This window comes from Danio rerio, chromosome 22, assembly GCF_052040795.2.
Source record: "Danio rerio strain M-AB ecotype USA chromosome 22, GRCz13ab, whole genome shotgun sequence".
NCBI lineage: Eukaryota > Metazoa > Chordata > Actinopteri > Cypriniformes > Danionidae > Danio > Danio rerio.
This window is the reverse complement of record NC_141042.1, coordinates 2,873,766-2,887,960: the sequence shown is the minus strand read 5'-3', so window position 1 is coordinate 2,887,960 and position 14,195 is coordinate 2,873,766. Positions and strand designations below refer to the sequence as shown.

Sequence of the window (14,195 nt, the reverse complement as noted above, 5' to 3'; positions counted from 1 at the left end):
AATTTGCAGAAAATGGAAAATTACATGTAATCCTTTATGGCTGACAGACATCCCTGGTATATAACGATGTTTTCCTAATACTACTGACTATCATCATTAAATAAATGCTTAAAGTATTAAAAGATCATTAATAAAAAGAAATATTTAAAAAAATAAATACTTGATCAAAATAATGGGAAAAATGTATCATATCACGTAGTTGTATACAGTTTTAGAAATCATCACCTTAGAATTATTGGTTCTATCTGACATTTTTTGTCAATTTAATTATTGACATATTCTTCTTAATTGACAACTTAATTACATTATCGTATGTTTTTTATAAGTTGTTTATATTTTAAAACTTTTTATTTAAAAAAACAAATGTTACACACATACTGCTTGCAGTTTTGAATGCAAAAACTTTGAAGCTCGATATCTCAAAATCATTCAGAACGCAGACAGAACCTTATAACTCCAAAGAAAATAAATCTTTGTTTTCCTTAAAAAAAACTCTTTCTCTTTCTTGAACAGGCACAATTTGTCTATGCTAAAACACAAGTGATGATAATGCATACTATTAGGGCTTGATGATTAATTGGAAAAAGATCGCAATCTCGATTCGACTCTACACTTGATTTTAATTCAGCTTTTCTACAATTAATTTATAAAATCGTCAAAATAGAGCACAAGGCGTTAAAGGAGGGTAACACTAAAGGGGTGCTAAATCCATTTCAGTTTACTGTTTCAGTTTTTTAATGTGCATATTAAAAAAGCTTTTAAAGGGCCTGTTTACATTTTTCAGGTGTATTAAACTTCTCATATGCCTACTACCATTGCAAGATGTTTACAAGCTCCTACAATTTATGAACACACACAGAAAGTAAATAAAGTGAGGACTGTTTCTGTTTTCCACACATGTATTACCTCTGTTACTCACTCACACCAGTGAAAGCTGACTGTTCCTCCTGTGTGACTGCAGTTCTCTCCAAACTGAACTTATTAAAACTGTTGTGATATTACTGAGCTATTCTGCTTTGTCTGAAATTCTGCGTTTTGCTCGATGTTAAAAAAAGTGCTCCATCGTGAAAGCTGTTGATAACAACAAACACTAATTTGCACTGTAGAGGTATTGTTAACCGGTCTGTCCTATGAAGTTCGTCACAGCTGACTTGCAAGTCACGACAAAGGAGACACAGTTAATAACTCATAAATATATTATTAAAGTAGGACTAGATTTCAAAAACAAATAAGACAACAAAATAAATGGAGGACAAGAGAGTGATCGCCAACTCAAGAGAGCTGTTTTATCTGCCAACATCAGCCCCAACACAGGTATAAGTCCTCAATGATAATGACTTTACTTACTCTAACTGCGTACTGCAAAATAACTTAAATACTGGGTTCAAATTGTTTATTATGCACTTTATGTTTAATCATCAATGAAGGCAAGTGTGAGGCAATCATTAGGAATTATTCAGGGGCTGAGCAAGTTTCTGATGGGCTAAAGCCCCACCTGGGGTGGACACTGAAAGTAAGGGATGCTGTCAAGCTGAAGAAGTTCTACCAGGTCTTGTTGGCTTGTGTGACTCCCAATGCAGCTGATGCTTACTGCCAGGCCAAGTGTGCTGCAGCCCGGGTGGTTGCGGAAGCAAAATCTTGAGCTTGGGAAGAATTTGGGGAGACCATGGAAGAAGATTCAACAATTTGTCAATCTAACTTGTTCTGCCTCAAAGGGATTCTGCAAACTGTCTGACACCCCAGGAAAAGTAAGCAGTTCTACAACAACATAGTCAACATTCGAAGTGAGCCAAAAAATGTTTTCGAAACTTTCCTAGGACAAGAATAGGTGCCGTTCAATTGTCTTAGGACAACTTGGATGAAAGGTGATGATCCACTTTAAATGTTGACTACGAGTTTATAGTGGAGGTGGTGTGCTGCTGACCTCAACCGGGGATATCGTCGGACGGTAGACGGAATACTTTGAGGATCTCTACAATCTCACTGACATGCCTATCTTTGAGGAAGCAGAGACTGGGGATGCCGTGAGCAGTGGCAAAACAGCAGGGATGGACGAGATACATCCTTTGAACCTCAGGTTGCTGGATGTTGAAAGGCTGTCTTGGCTGAAACAACTCCACAACATCACTGGACACAGTACCTCTAGTCTGGGCAACTCGGGTGGTGATTCTCATTTTAGAAAAGAGGGACCGGAGGGTGTGTTCAAACCTTAGGGAAATCACACTGCAGGAGAGGAGAATCCAGCCAATATCTGGACCTCAGATTCAGAAGAAATTGCAGATTTAGTCTGAACTGCAAGGGTTCATGGGAGTATGCCTAACTAGCCACAACTACACACGTTTTTGGGACTTGGAGAAGGCATTCAACAGTGTCCGTCATGGCATTCTGTGGGGTGTGACGCCCCATTCACATGGGACGTCAGTTTCAACGCTTCCCATTCACTTTGAATTAGTGACGTCATGCACTGCAGATCTGCATTGTGGATCCGTCGGCACCGTTTTAGAGGCGTTGCTCGCTGCAAAAGTTGAGACTTGCTCAACTTTTCAAGCACCGACGGAAGCATCAGCCAATCAGATCGCTGTATGCAAATACACCAGCTCAGACAGTGGCCTATTGCTGACTAATTTCATTGGCTGACGTTGCAATGACGATCGCGTCAGCCCCAACTTCTGACACGCCCTCTGTCAAGCGTTGACTGCTGAAGCCCCGTGTGAATGGGGTGTGATCTGGGAGCCTTGGGTCAGAGACGCTCTGTTAAAGGCTGTCTGGTCCCTGTATGAAAAAAGCAGGAGTTTGGGTTGCATTGCCAGTAATAAATAAGGTTCTGGTCTGGATTTCATCTCTGCTATTTTCAGATGATGTTGTCTTCATTGGACTTGGTCATTCAACATGCAATGGTACGGTTTGCTGCAGAAGATGACATGGCAGTGATGAGAATAAGCACCTAAAACTCAACGTGGTCAAGGTGCTCAATTGCAAACTAGTGGCTTGCCATATCCAGGTTGGAAGAGAGTCTATGCCCCAGGTGGGGGAGTTCAAATATTTTGGGGTTTGCTCATGAGCGAGGGAGGGATGCAATTACCAGGCTGATTGGTGCAGTGGCAGCAACAATGCGGTCAATAAATACCTTTGGTTCACAACTGAAAGTACAAGATCTTGCATAAATGTGGCTGATATGAGCTACTCTTCCTGAATGACAAGGTGCACCCTTAGAGATAGGGTGAGGAGCTTGGTCAAACCCAGAAAAACTCGGCTCAGGCATATGCTTCTCCTGGAAACCTACCAGGGAAAGACCCAGGGAGGGACTATGTATCTCTACTTGCCAGGAAAGGCTTTGGGATTCCCCAGAGTAGCTAGAGAAAGTGTCTGTGGAGAGCGAATTCTGGGGTTCTCTCCTGAGACTGCCGCTCCTGTGATCCAGCCTTGGATAAGTGGCAGACAATGGAGGAATGAATTAACATACACACATTTAACAATCAAATCTAATGTTTGTGAATACAGAGAGGAATTTTCAGGAACGTTCATTTTAATGTGGTGTGTAAAACTCTTTACCAACTATGGTTGCTTTCACACCTGTGAATCGATTCAGTTGTTCCGAAACATAGATTACAATTGTTACATTGTTGCTCTTTGCTCTTGGAGCGGTTCGCTTTCACACTGCAAAGTTTCTAATCGGACCAAAAGAGCTAAAACAAGTCACGTGTGAGTAAACTCTCCTTTCATTGGTCAGAGTGTCAGGGTTTATTTTGCAGCGTCCCGCTAAGCTGTCAGGAGAGGTGGTGGTTTGGTGGTGATCGACAGGGTGCGCGCGCGACGTATCTGAGCAGAGAGATGCGGTGGGGAGGGGTGAGAAGGGTGCGCGACGATGCCTATTTGAGGACCGGGAGGGAGATGCGAGATTACCGGGAGATTATCACTCGTGAAACTTCCCTGCCATACTGATATAATTGCGCTCGGATCGGATCGCTTTCTCACTGCAATCGAACCGCTCCAGAGTTCGTTTCAATCGAGCCGAGACCACCTCATTCAAGCGATCTCGGAGCGATTACTTTGGCGCGGAACAGATCGCGATAGCCCTGTTCACATATGCCAAACGAACCGCGCTAACTGGGCAAACGAGACACGTTCCGAAACAAAAGTGTAGGTGTGAAAGCACCCTATGAAAGCACATGTAACCTCTCCTTTGTATGAACTCTAAGATGGCTCTTCAGCTCTGAAGCCCTCGAAAATGTTTTACTGCATTGATCACATCTATGTGGTTTCTCTCCAGTGTGGATGAGCCTGTGTTGATGAAGGTGTGATAACTGTATGAAACTTCTCCCACATTCAGTACATGTGAACGGTTTCTCTCCAGTGTGAATCCTCTCATGTCTTTTCAGGCATTCAGGCAAACCAAATCTCTTGTCGCAGTGTGAACACTTGTAAGGCTTCTCTCCGGTGTGAATCCTCTCGTGTCGTTTCAAGTCTCCAGCTTTAATAAAAGTCTTCTCACACTCAAAGCACACAAACTCTCTCACGCCACTGTGGATCTGCAGATGTAGACATAAACTTTGTTTATATGTAAAACTCTTTCCACACTCAGAACACGAGTAAGGCTTCTCCTTTGTATGAATTCTAAGATGGGTCTTCAGCTGTGAAGGTCTCAAAAATGTCTTGCCACAATGATCACATTTGTGCGGTTTCTTTCCAGTGTGGAGCGTCATGTGTTGAACAAGGTTTGATGGTTGTCTGAAACTCTTCCCACACTGAGTACATGTGTGTGGTTTCTCTCCAGTGTGGATCATCCGATGTTGCCTTAAATGTGACCGCTTTTTAAAACTCTTTCCACACAAAGAGCAGGAATGTGGCTCCTTAATCGTCAAGTCTGAAAATTAAGTAAAGAAAAAATGTTACATTTTAAGAGAAAAATGTGAAATACAGATGCAAATTTGTCACTTTCTATGGTTGATGGTCAGTTAGTGAAGTTTAATTATAAACTAACTTCGAGAGGATCACATGCTTATGATTGAACACAGCTGGTCCTGCATTAGCCAATTCATGATTTATTAATCAGATGATTCCTAAGTCACTATAAATCACCTAAGTTCCATACCACAGTCACCTTCGTTTTGAAGAATCCCCCCTTCCACCCCTACTCCACCTCCTTTCCTAGATGGGTGGCACGGCGGCCCAGTGGTTAGCACTGTTGCCTCACAGCAAGAACATCACTGGTTCTAGTCCTTACCAAGCCAGCATACGTTTCTGTGGGGAGCTTACACATTCTCCCCATGCTTGTATGGGTTTCCCCTGGTTTCATCCCACCGTCCAAAAACATGCAAACTAAGTCAATTGACTAATCTAAATCGGAACCATAGACATGCTCCTAGTAAGTATTTATCTCTTTATAGCAATCCCTTTCTGTTCATTAGCAACTACAGCAGGGGAATTTCGAGATCTACTGAGCTCAAACTCTCCTCTCGCCCTGCAACGAGAGGGAGCCGTGGGCTCGAAGATCTTTTGAGCTCAAGGCTCTTTCCCGGACAAACAAGCTTTATAATGGATCATCAGCTAAGTGTGAACTCTTGAATTTTCTTATTCTAAACTATATTTACACCCATCTGTGCTCTAAATTAGCCACAAATCTCTTCACAGTATGACGATCACTCTTATGTTTTAGTGAAATGTCCAAGGCATTGCACAATTTGACACTTTTCGGCTGCAGAAAGATCCTTTCTTTTTCCCATATAGCTTGAAATCTGTTGGAAAATAGGAATGTTTTGTTATTATTATTGTCTCTTTTTCTTTTACTCAAACAAAATTATTTGTATTGGTCATGTAAGGGTCATATATTAACTGAACTTCTACTGTTGTGTGTGAGTACTGTGCGTACTAATTAGGATTTTTACAGAAGTAGATAGATGCGGGTCCAAAATTAAATTCAGCTCTGCAGAAACTTCCTGTCTGAAGAGAGGTGTTAAAACTGAACACAGAACACAGAAAGTTGTATGCTTTTTTTGTTGTGCAGAGAATTCGTAGAAAAAGAGGAAGTATGTCTAAGGTGCGGCCAATGGAGGACTGAACAATTACTGACAAATGACATTACACCAAAACTCCACCTGTTAATATCAGTTGTGTATATATGCTGGAGTCAGGAAATGTATGTTAGTTGTGAACCTCTTGAATGTAATTCTTGTGTTGCATTGGGGTAACGTAACCCAGAGCTCTGTCATCCAATTATTCACTTGTATCTAATTAATTACTAATATTTTTGGCATTGAAGAAAACCCTCTCCAGACCTTTTCTTATTGAACACGCATGGAATTGGCTAGATATTCCAACAAACCTGTGGCTAATGTGGATTGTGCTTCTAAAGTAGTTTTTCTTAAATTGGGCTCGCCTGGCAAATCCATCATCACAAGAGTCTGAAATTTGACTTGAAATAATGAACTTGATTTTGCAAAGGACAATATTAAACGTAAAGTTGATAACACCCTTTAAACGTGTCATCAGCTAATAATACAACCTGTAAGGGCTGGATCTTTAGATGATCTACTTACTGTGATAGTTAGTTGTGTGCGTTCGTAGAGATGATGGATCAGAGAAACTGTTCTCACAATCAGTGCAGCGATACGGTTTCTCTCCAGTGTGAATCCTCTCGTGTGTTTTCAGGTGCCCTGAATGATAGAATCTCTTGTCGCAGTGCGAACACTTGAACGGTTTCTCTCCAGTGTGGATCCTCATGTGAATATTGAGATTGTACTTGTGCTTGAAACTCTTTCCACACTGAGTGCAGGTCAAATATTTTACAGCTGTTCTTTTCATTAAAAGACCATGTTCAGTTTTTGGTTGAGTTATTTCTTCACTTTTGACATGATTTTTCTCTTTATCTTTGCTCAGTTCTTCACTGTCCTCCAACACATCTGTAAATCAAGTAAATAAGTTACACTTTAACAGGCTGTTTTTTCACTTCATGCCTTCTTTTGTGCCTGCTCAACACTTGACAGTGTAAAAACGACTTTTAAATATAAAGTTATTTTAGTATTTATTTAAATATGGTCCAAGTTATCAGTTCTCATCTGTTAAGGGCATTTCAATTCTAATATTGTGTGGGCAATTCTGCCTTTAAATTCTGTCAGTTTTGTTGCAGAAAAAGTAATGAACAGGGTTCATACACATTTTTACAACTTAAATTCCATGCGTCACCGACTCGGTCCCAGTCATTCCCCTCGCTGGCCAGCCGAGGCCACCATCACCGGACTTTTAGCAGTACATCATCCACTTAAACTGATAGGCGCACACACCTGAGACTAATCCCGCTAACGACCCTTGCTCCCTAATATAAGCCACTCTCACACACCAGTTCAGTGCGAAGTCTTGTTCTGCCACGGCTAACATCTCTGAGCGCTATTCCCTTGCCTGATCTCCCGTGTATTATCCTGGACTGTTACTGACTCTGAGTTGCCTTCTGCCTGCCCGAACCTTGCTTGTATCTGGACTCTTAACCACGCCGCCTGCCCTAGTGATGGTGAAATGAAGCTTTCTGAACCAGTAAAGTGCTCGACTAAATTGTATTGGAAAAAGGTTCGTTACTGGAAGCTTTTTAAATCAGAGCTCGATGAGGACCTCTTCTGGTGAAAGTGTGGGAAAGCACTGTGTTGCCATAATGTCAAATGTTCACAACTGACCAACTCATTCATGTAGTAATACAACAACAGCAATATAAACAAATTACTCAATTACTTTAGTTTTTACACAAGATATATTACATCACACAACTGATGATTGTAGTAAAATCCAAGGTATTCAAAAGTTTATCATAATACAATTAGTCCCGCTCCAAACAGGGATCGAACCAGCGATTCCTGATTGGGAGGCGAGTGCTCTAGGATGACGCTATGTGAACGATGCTTCAGGGTCTCATTCACCAGATCGTCTCTGTTAAACACAATACTACGATATGCGGGCAGTGCTTTGAAACAAATGTATGTAATAGACGCCGATTCCCTCGCTATACACTTTACTATGAGGGTGTTTAAACCTTTGAATCAAAATTCGAAGCAGTCACGTGGGTAAAGGCGAAAATGAAGCTTCGGACGTCACTGATCACGTGATGATGGCAAAACGAATCAAGCTCCGGTACACTGCTTCACTGCGAGATGTATCGTTTTTTTGATACATGCTTCAAAGCCTCGGCGCACAACGTCACATCACTAGCCTGCCCTTGATCCACGCCTGTGATCTAGACTCTGAACCACGCCGCCTGCCACTGACCCATGCCTGTTCTATTACTCTGTGACTGTCAGCCGCCAGCCCTTCGACCCATATTGAATACAGTTGATGTGAGTTCGCACGCGAGTGCGTATTGTATGATTGTGTTTGAACTGTGTCTTTAAATATACTGCAAATGGATCCCTCCGTGTCAGGCTCCTCGTTACACCATGACTTTTCCAAGAGTTTTCCAGAACTTTCAAGTAAATTTTTATGACCTATTGATTCATGTAATGTCTACATATACATGGTAAATAATAAGAAGAACAAAGACGATCAAATTTATTACAGCATATCGTAAAACACACAACAATCTATTTCATTTAATTTTGTTTTTATCCTTATGTAAAATTGATTTTAACAATGCTTTCACAGCACTAACAATGTGAGAGCAAGTTTTAGGCCAACCTGTATTCAAGTTAGGGCTGCACAATATATCCTTTCAGTATAGAATAGTGAATACCTGAAAACTAGAATTCACTTTTGTCTTTACTATATTATATTTATCTATTCTTGTAATTTATGTGTTGTATATTATTCGAGATTCACTCCCCCTACAAAATCCCGCCAATCAATCCAAATAAAGCTGTTAAATCATCTGGTGAAATTGTATTCACATCGCAATACATATAGTTAAAGTCAGAATTATTAGCCCTTCTTTTGATTATTATTATTTTTTATTTCTCTTTTAAATATTTCCCAAATGATGTTTTACAGATCAAGGAAATGTTCACAGTATGTCTGATAATATTTTTTTCTTCAGGAGAAAGTCTTATTTGTGTATTTCGGCTACATTAAAAGCAATTTTAAATTTTTTAAAAACCATTTTAAGGTAAAAATTATTAGCCCCTTTAGGCTATTTACTTTATTTTAGGATGGTTTACAGAACAAACCATCGTTATACAATAACTTGCCTAATTACCCTCACCTGCTAATTAACCTAGTTAAGCCTTTAAATGTCACTTTAAGCTGTATAGAAGTGTCTTGAAAAATATTTAGTCAAATATTATTTACTGTCATCATGGCAAAGATCTAATAAATCTGTTGTAAGAAACAAGTTATTAAAACTATTATGTTTAGAAATGTGTTGAGGAAATCTGCTCTCCGTTAAACAGAAATTGGGGAAAAAATAAACAGGGGAGGGGGGGGGGCTAATAATTCGGGGGTGGGAAGTACCACCGAAATACAAAATATAATAACGTCAGATTTTTCGTGCAGCCCTACCTGAAGTATACAGATATTTAACTAATTTTCATGACTTTCCATGGTCTGTTTTTCCAAAACTTTTTCAGTCCAGTAAAACGCCATGTCACAATTCCATGACTTTTCCAGGTTTACCATGAACTTTTGAATCAATCAATCTGCCAAATGCAAAACTTTAGGGTATGATGAAAAAAGCTGTATTACAAATTGAAATGCCTTATAAAATAATTCTTGGTGTTCGGCGTTTAAATGAAGTCACAACTTTCACCTCAGAAAAGCCATTTAATGCCAATAAACCTGTTAACTAACTAGAAACCAAACAAATTAATAATTTTGACTGTGTGTTTTTGCTGTATGTTGTCAGCAAATTATGTAAAACACTCAGGAACTGATCTCTGAGGCTCAATGACGCACTTATTAAGACTTGTCGCCATCTACTGGCGGATTTTCTTCATACTTTGTATATTGTGGACTTTTGTATTTGTACTAATACAGCTTATTAGTACACATGAAAAGTCTAGCTAGTTATGTTTTATTTGATTAATTTATAGTTGAGCTGGTTAGACGGTTTAAAAGGGCTGGATCTTTAGATGATCTACTTACTGTGATTGTTTTTTCTGTGTTTTCGTAGAGAAGATGATTGTGTGAAACTCTTCCCACAAGCGGTGCAGTGATACGGTTTCTCTCCAGTGTGAATCCTCACGTGTGTTTTCAGGTTTCCAGAATGTCTAAATGTCTTGTCGCAGTGTGAACACTTGAAAGGTTTCTCTCCAGTGTGGATCCTCATGTGAAGCTCGAGAGCGCTTCTACGCAAGAAACTCCTTCCACACTGAGTGCAGGTGAAACTTTTCACAGCTTTTCTTTTCACTGAAACACTACGTTCAGTCTTTGATTGAGATTTTTCTTCACTCTTGACATGTTTCTCCTCATCTTCGCTCAGTTCTTCACTCTCCTCCTTCACCATCACATCTGAAAATTAAATAAGTTCATATTAAGAGGCTAGTTTTTAACAGTTTGTATCACTTGTTAATAGCAGTTAATGCTCTACACTGGAAGCATTTCCGATTTAAAATAGATGTGTGAACTAATTAATCGAAATCAAATCATAATAATGATTAGCAAATTGCACTACCCAAAATAAATATACAAATACGATGTAAAGAAGTTAAATCCTCTGCCTCCACCATGGTTTCGCTTTCTTACGCTAGTTTAAAATGGATACAGCATCATCTAAAGTTGATACCGTCAACAAATTCATGTTGACCTCTGGTGGCATAAAAGTGGTAGCGTCTACTCTCCACGTCTAAGGAAAAACTACATCATTTAATGTAAATCGAGTTTGAAACACACCAATCGATTTTTAAATCATCACGATATAGTGGTCAATGGATTTCTTCTCCCACCCTTAATATAAATCAAGCCCTGCTACATATCATTTACAGCTGAGTAATTTATAGCGTAGGAGACTAGAGTCGAATTTACACTCAGGAAATGATGCATCGCTTATGTGCATCATATCTGCCAAATTTCTCACACATTTTCTAGCCTACGCACACTAAAAATGCTGTTCACTGGCTCAGGGTGTTGGTAATTTTGTGGCTCTTTCAGCAAAACATTTTTCTTTCTCTGGCTTTAAAGAAGAATTCATTGCGTTTCATATGAGAGCTAGGCCATAATAATACAAATAACACTTTCACTTTCATTTTAAACATCAAACAAGAGTAAACTTCTAAATCAAGGGTGCTCAATCCTGTTCCTGGAGATCTACCTTCCTGTAGATTTCTGTTTCTACCCATATAAACACACCTGCCTGTAATTATCAAGTGCTATTCAGGTCCTAAGTAACTGGTTCAGGTGTGTTTGATCAGGGTGAGAGTTGTGTTTTGCAGGAAGGTAGATCTCCAGGAACAGGATTGAGTAGCCCTGTTCTAAATGATTGTGATTAGTTCAATATAAGCATAGGTCTCAAACTCGATTCCTGGAGAGCCGCAACTCTGCTGTTTTGCTCCAACCCTAATCAAACACAGCTGATGCAACTAATGAAGGTGTTCAAGACTACAAGACACTATTAAGCAGGTGTGAGTTGGAGCTAAACTATGCAGAGCTGCGGCCCTCCAGGAATTGAGTTTGAGACCATTGATTATAAGAATGCACCCAATTATCAGAGGAAATATCAGCTATGCTCCACCACACTGCCCACAATTGTGCTGCAGAGCACATGTTGACTAGCTCGCCACCATAACAGTTTGAAACAGCTCAATATTTCGCTCATGAACATGTATACTTATCTATGCAAGAACCAAGTCTGCTCAAATCATGTACCGACAGGGCATTTCTATGTAGTTAACTTGTTCCTCGGATATCTGAGTAGCATACTCGGGCAGGATGAGAAGTGTGTGCATGTAAACAAAAAATGCTCCAACTATTTTAAAAGCCTACATCTAGGCACATTTGGCTTCACTGCTGTTCAGCCTCATTATTGAAGAGTAATGAATAAACACAAACCTATTAGTTCTTCAGTGTCTTCCTGTTTAATTCTGCAGGGTTCTGGATCACTCATCTTCTCACTGTCCTTCAATAAACTCTGTATGATGGCGGCAGAGCTTCAGAAGAATAAACAGAGAAATCTGATTCACTGATGAAATTATTATGATAGTTAATGTGGCAATTTGTAAATTTGAAGACATATGAAATATAATAAAGAGGAACTGTTGACATGAAATAAAGAGGATTTCAGCAGCTCTGATATTATTGTTGAGCCTCAGAATATAAACACATTAAACAGCCATTCAGGATCAGCTCATTTTATACATTGAGGTAAATTTGGTTTTATATTCACACATTCTCCATAAAAGTATTTTCTAAAAAAGAGAGAGAAATCATATTATCAGCCAATGACTATCAAAGTACAGCATTGTGTACAGTCAATTGAATAGTGCTAATGTTATTTTGAAGTCATTCTTCCATCCTAGTTTAGACCGAACATTTAAAGTACCATGGTAAACATTATAGAGACAGTGTCACAAGTTGTCACTGAACAAATGTGCGAATAATGTGCCAACTTTACCTCAATATGTTTAATGACTGTTTTCAGGATACCCTAATTACTCTAGTTTACCAATTTGTTTGTACAGAGGTCTATTTAACGTCTAAAAACCTATCAAGTATCATGCCATTACAGAAATTAGATTGCTAATACACATATGAGGTGTGTAAAGAGTCTGACAAATCATAATTTGTCAAATCATATGAGCACCAAAAATTCATAATTTAAGTTATCAGTGTCAAACTTCATTTATATACTCAATAAATTCGTATTATATTCACAGATTACTCCAAAAGTAAAATACCAATTCATTTTCCTCTCAGAGCTCCTCTCTGCCTGCTGTATTGTTTTGGTCAGCAGACACACAGATAGAGGTGAACTCAATGCAGAAACTAGTCGCAGATTGTCGCTTTAATAAACTGTAAAGTGTGTATTATTGTTGTGTAAACACGAGAAAAAGCGTCAACGACTCACCTCAGCTCTGAAAACTCGACGCTGAATGAACGCGTCAGTGCTGACGTCATCACTGCGAGGCGGGAGCAACGGAGGTCGGTTAAAACTCACAGCATTTCTTATATTCAATCTTATTGGATGTCTTTATTAAAGGATCAACTGATTTGCTGGAAAAAAGTGTGGCTGTTACCACAGAAATACCATGTTAGAAATAAAATTAAAGAAATATCTTAACTTCTCCACAGATTTTATCCAGCAAAACATTATTTACAAAAATTTAAAAATGGGATTGATATAAATTGTATTTTTTTGTAATGAATATGAGGAGACTGCGTTACACTTACTTTGGCATTGCGCATACTCAGTCAACTTATAGAGTGAGGTGCAAAAATGTATTAATAACAAATTACAGTGTTCTAAACCTCTATCATTGTTATGGGAGCATGTACTTGGCATTTCTATGTACCCTATTCAAGAGGAAAATTGTTTTTATTTAATTAATTTAATCATTTTGCTAACAAAATTTTACATTCATAAATGTAAATTTACCAATAAGAAACCCAACTTTAAGGTGTTGATGACGGAATTATGCTAATATATTAGTAGTATCAGAGACTCTCTAAATAAGAAAGCCCTTCGCACTTTAAAACTTTGTGAACTCTACAATGTATTTATTTGATTTTTACATATGTATATTTGTATTTGATTTATGATTACCCCCTGGCATGTATATGTGTATATATATTTTCTTGTTGTATTGTTAAAATGTTACAATAAAAAAAATAATAAAATAAAACTCACAGCATTATAACGAATTATTAAAAAGAAAGACGTTATATTTTTGTTGAGAAATGTTTGGAGCGCGGATTAATATATTCAAGTGATATATTTGATTAATATTTATTCCTTTTTTTAAACTGATTCTCGTCAACTTTTCTACAAAAGGTAAAGAATTTTCTACGATAAAGGAATTTTTTTTTAATGGAGTATAATGGATTTTTTCATTTAATCCGCAGCTACTTTACCTATTACAAAATAGAACAAAAGGAATCTAATTATATATTGATAATAAATGATAAGCAAAATTATATTATATAAAGGCAATAACAAAGTCTTTAGTAAAAAATGAAGTTATTCCAAGAAGGAAATTTTCTTGAAATTCCATATTAATAGAGTTAACTGGAGGAAAGTGTGGCTGTAAAGAAACTAATTTAAATATTTTACAAATATACCCGAATAATTTGTT

The 14,195-nt window shown here is 38.4% G+C and overlaps 2 protein-coding genes across 2 annotated transcripts in view; both read right to left on the bottom strand.

Annotated features, from left to right (window-relative positions):
- The window catches only part of znf1162 (zinc finger protein 1162), a gene marked incomplete in the record, with an annotated part of 137,292 nt that overhangs the window by 89,242 nt on the left and 33,855 nt on the right, over window positions 1-14,195 (bottom strand).
- LOC101885470 (zinc finger protein 665) lies at window positions 1,247-13,021 on the bottom strand. Its single transcript, NM_001447160.1, is given in 5 exon segments — window positions 1,247-4,864; window positions 6,537-6,899; window positions 10,054-10,419; window positions 11,956-12,022; window positions 12,971-13,021. Coding segments are annotated over 4 exon segments (1,491 nt in total). The 5' UTR covers window positions 12,011-12,022; window positions 12,971-13,021; the 3' UTR covers window positions 1,247-4,157.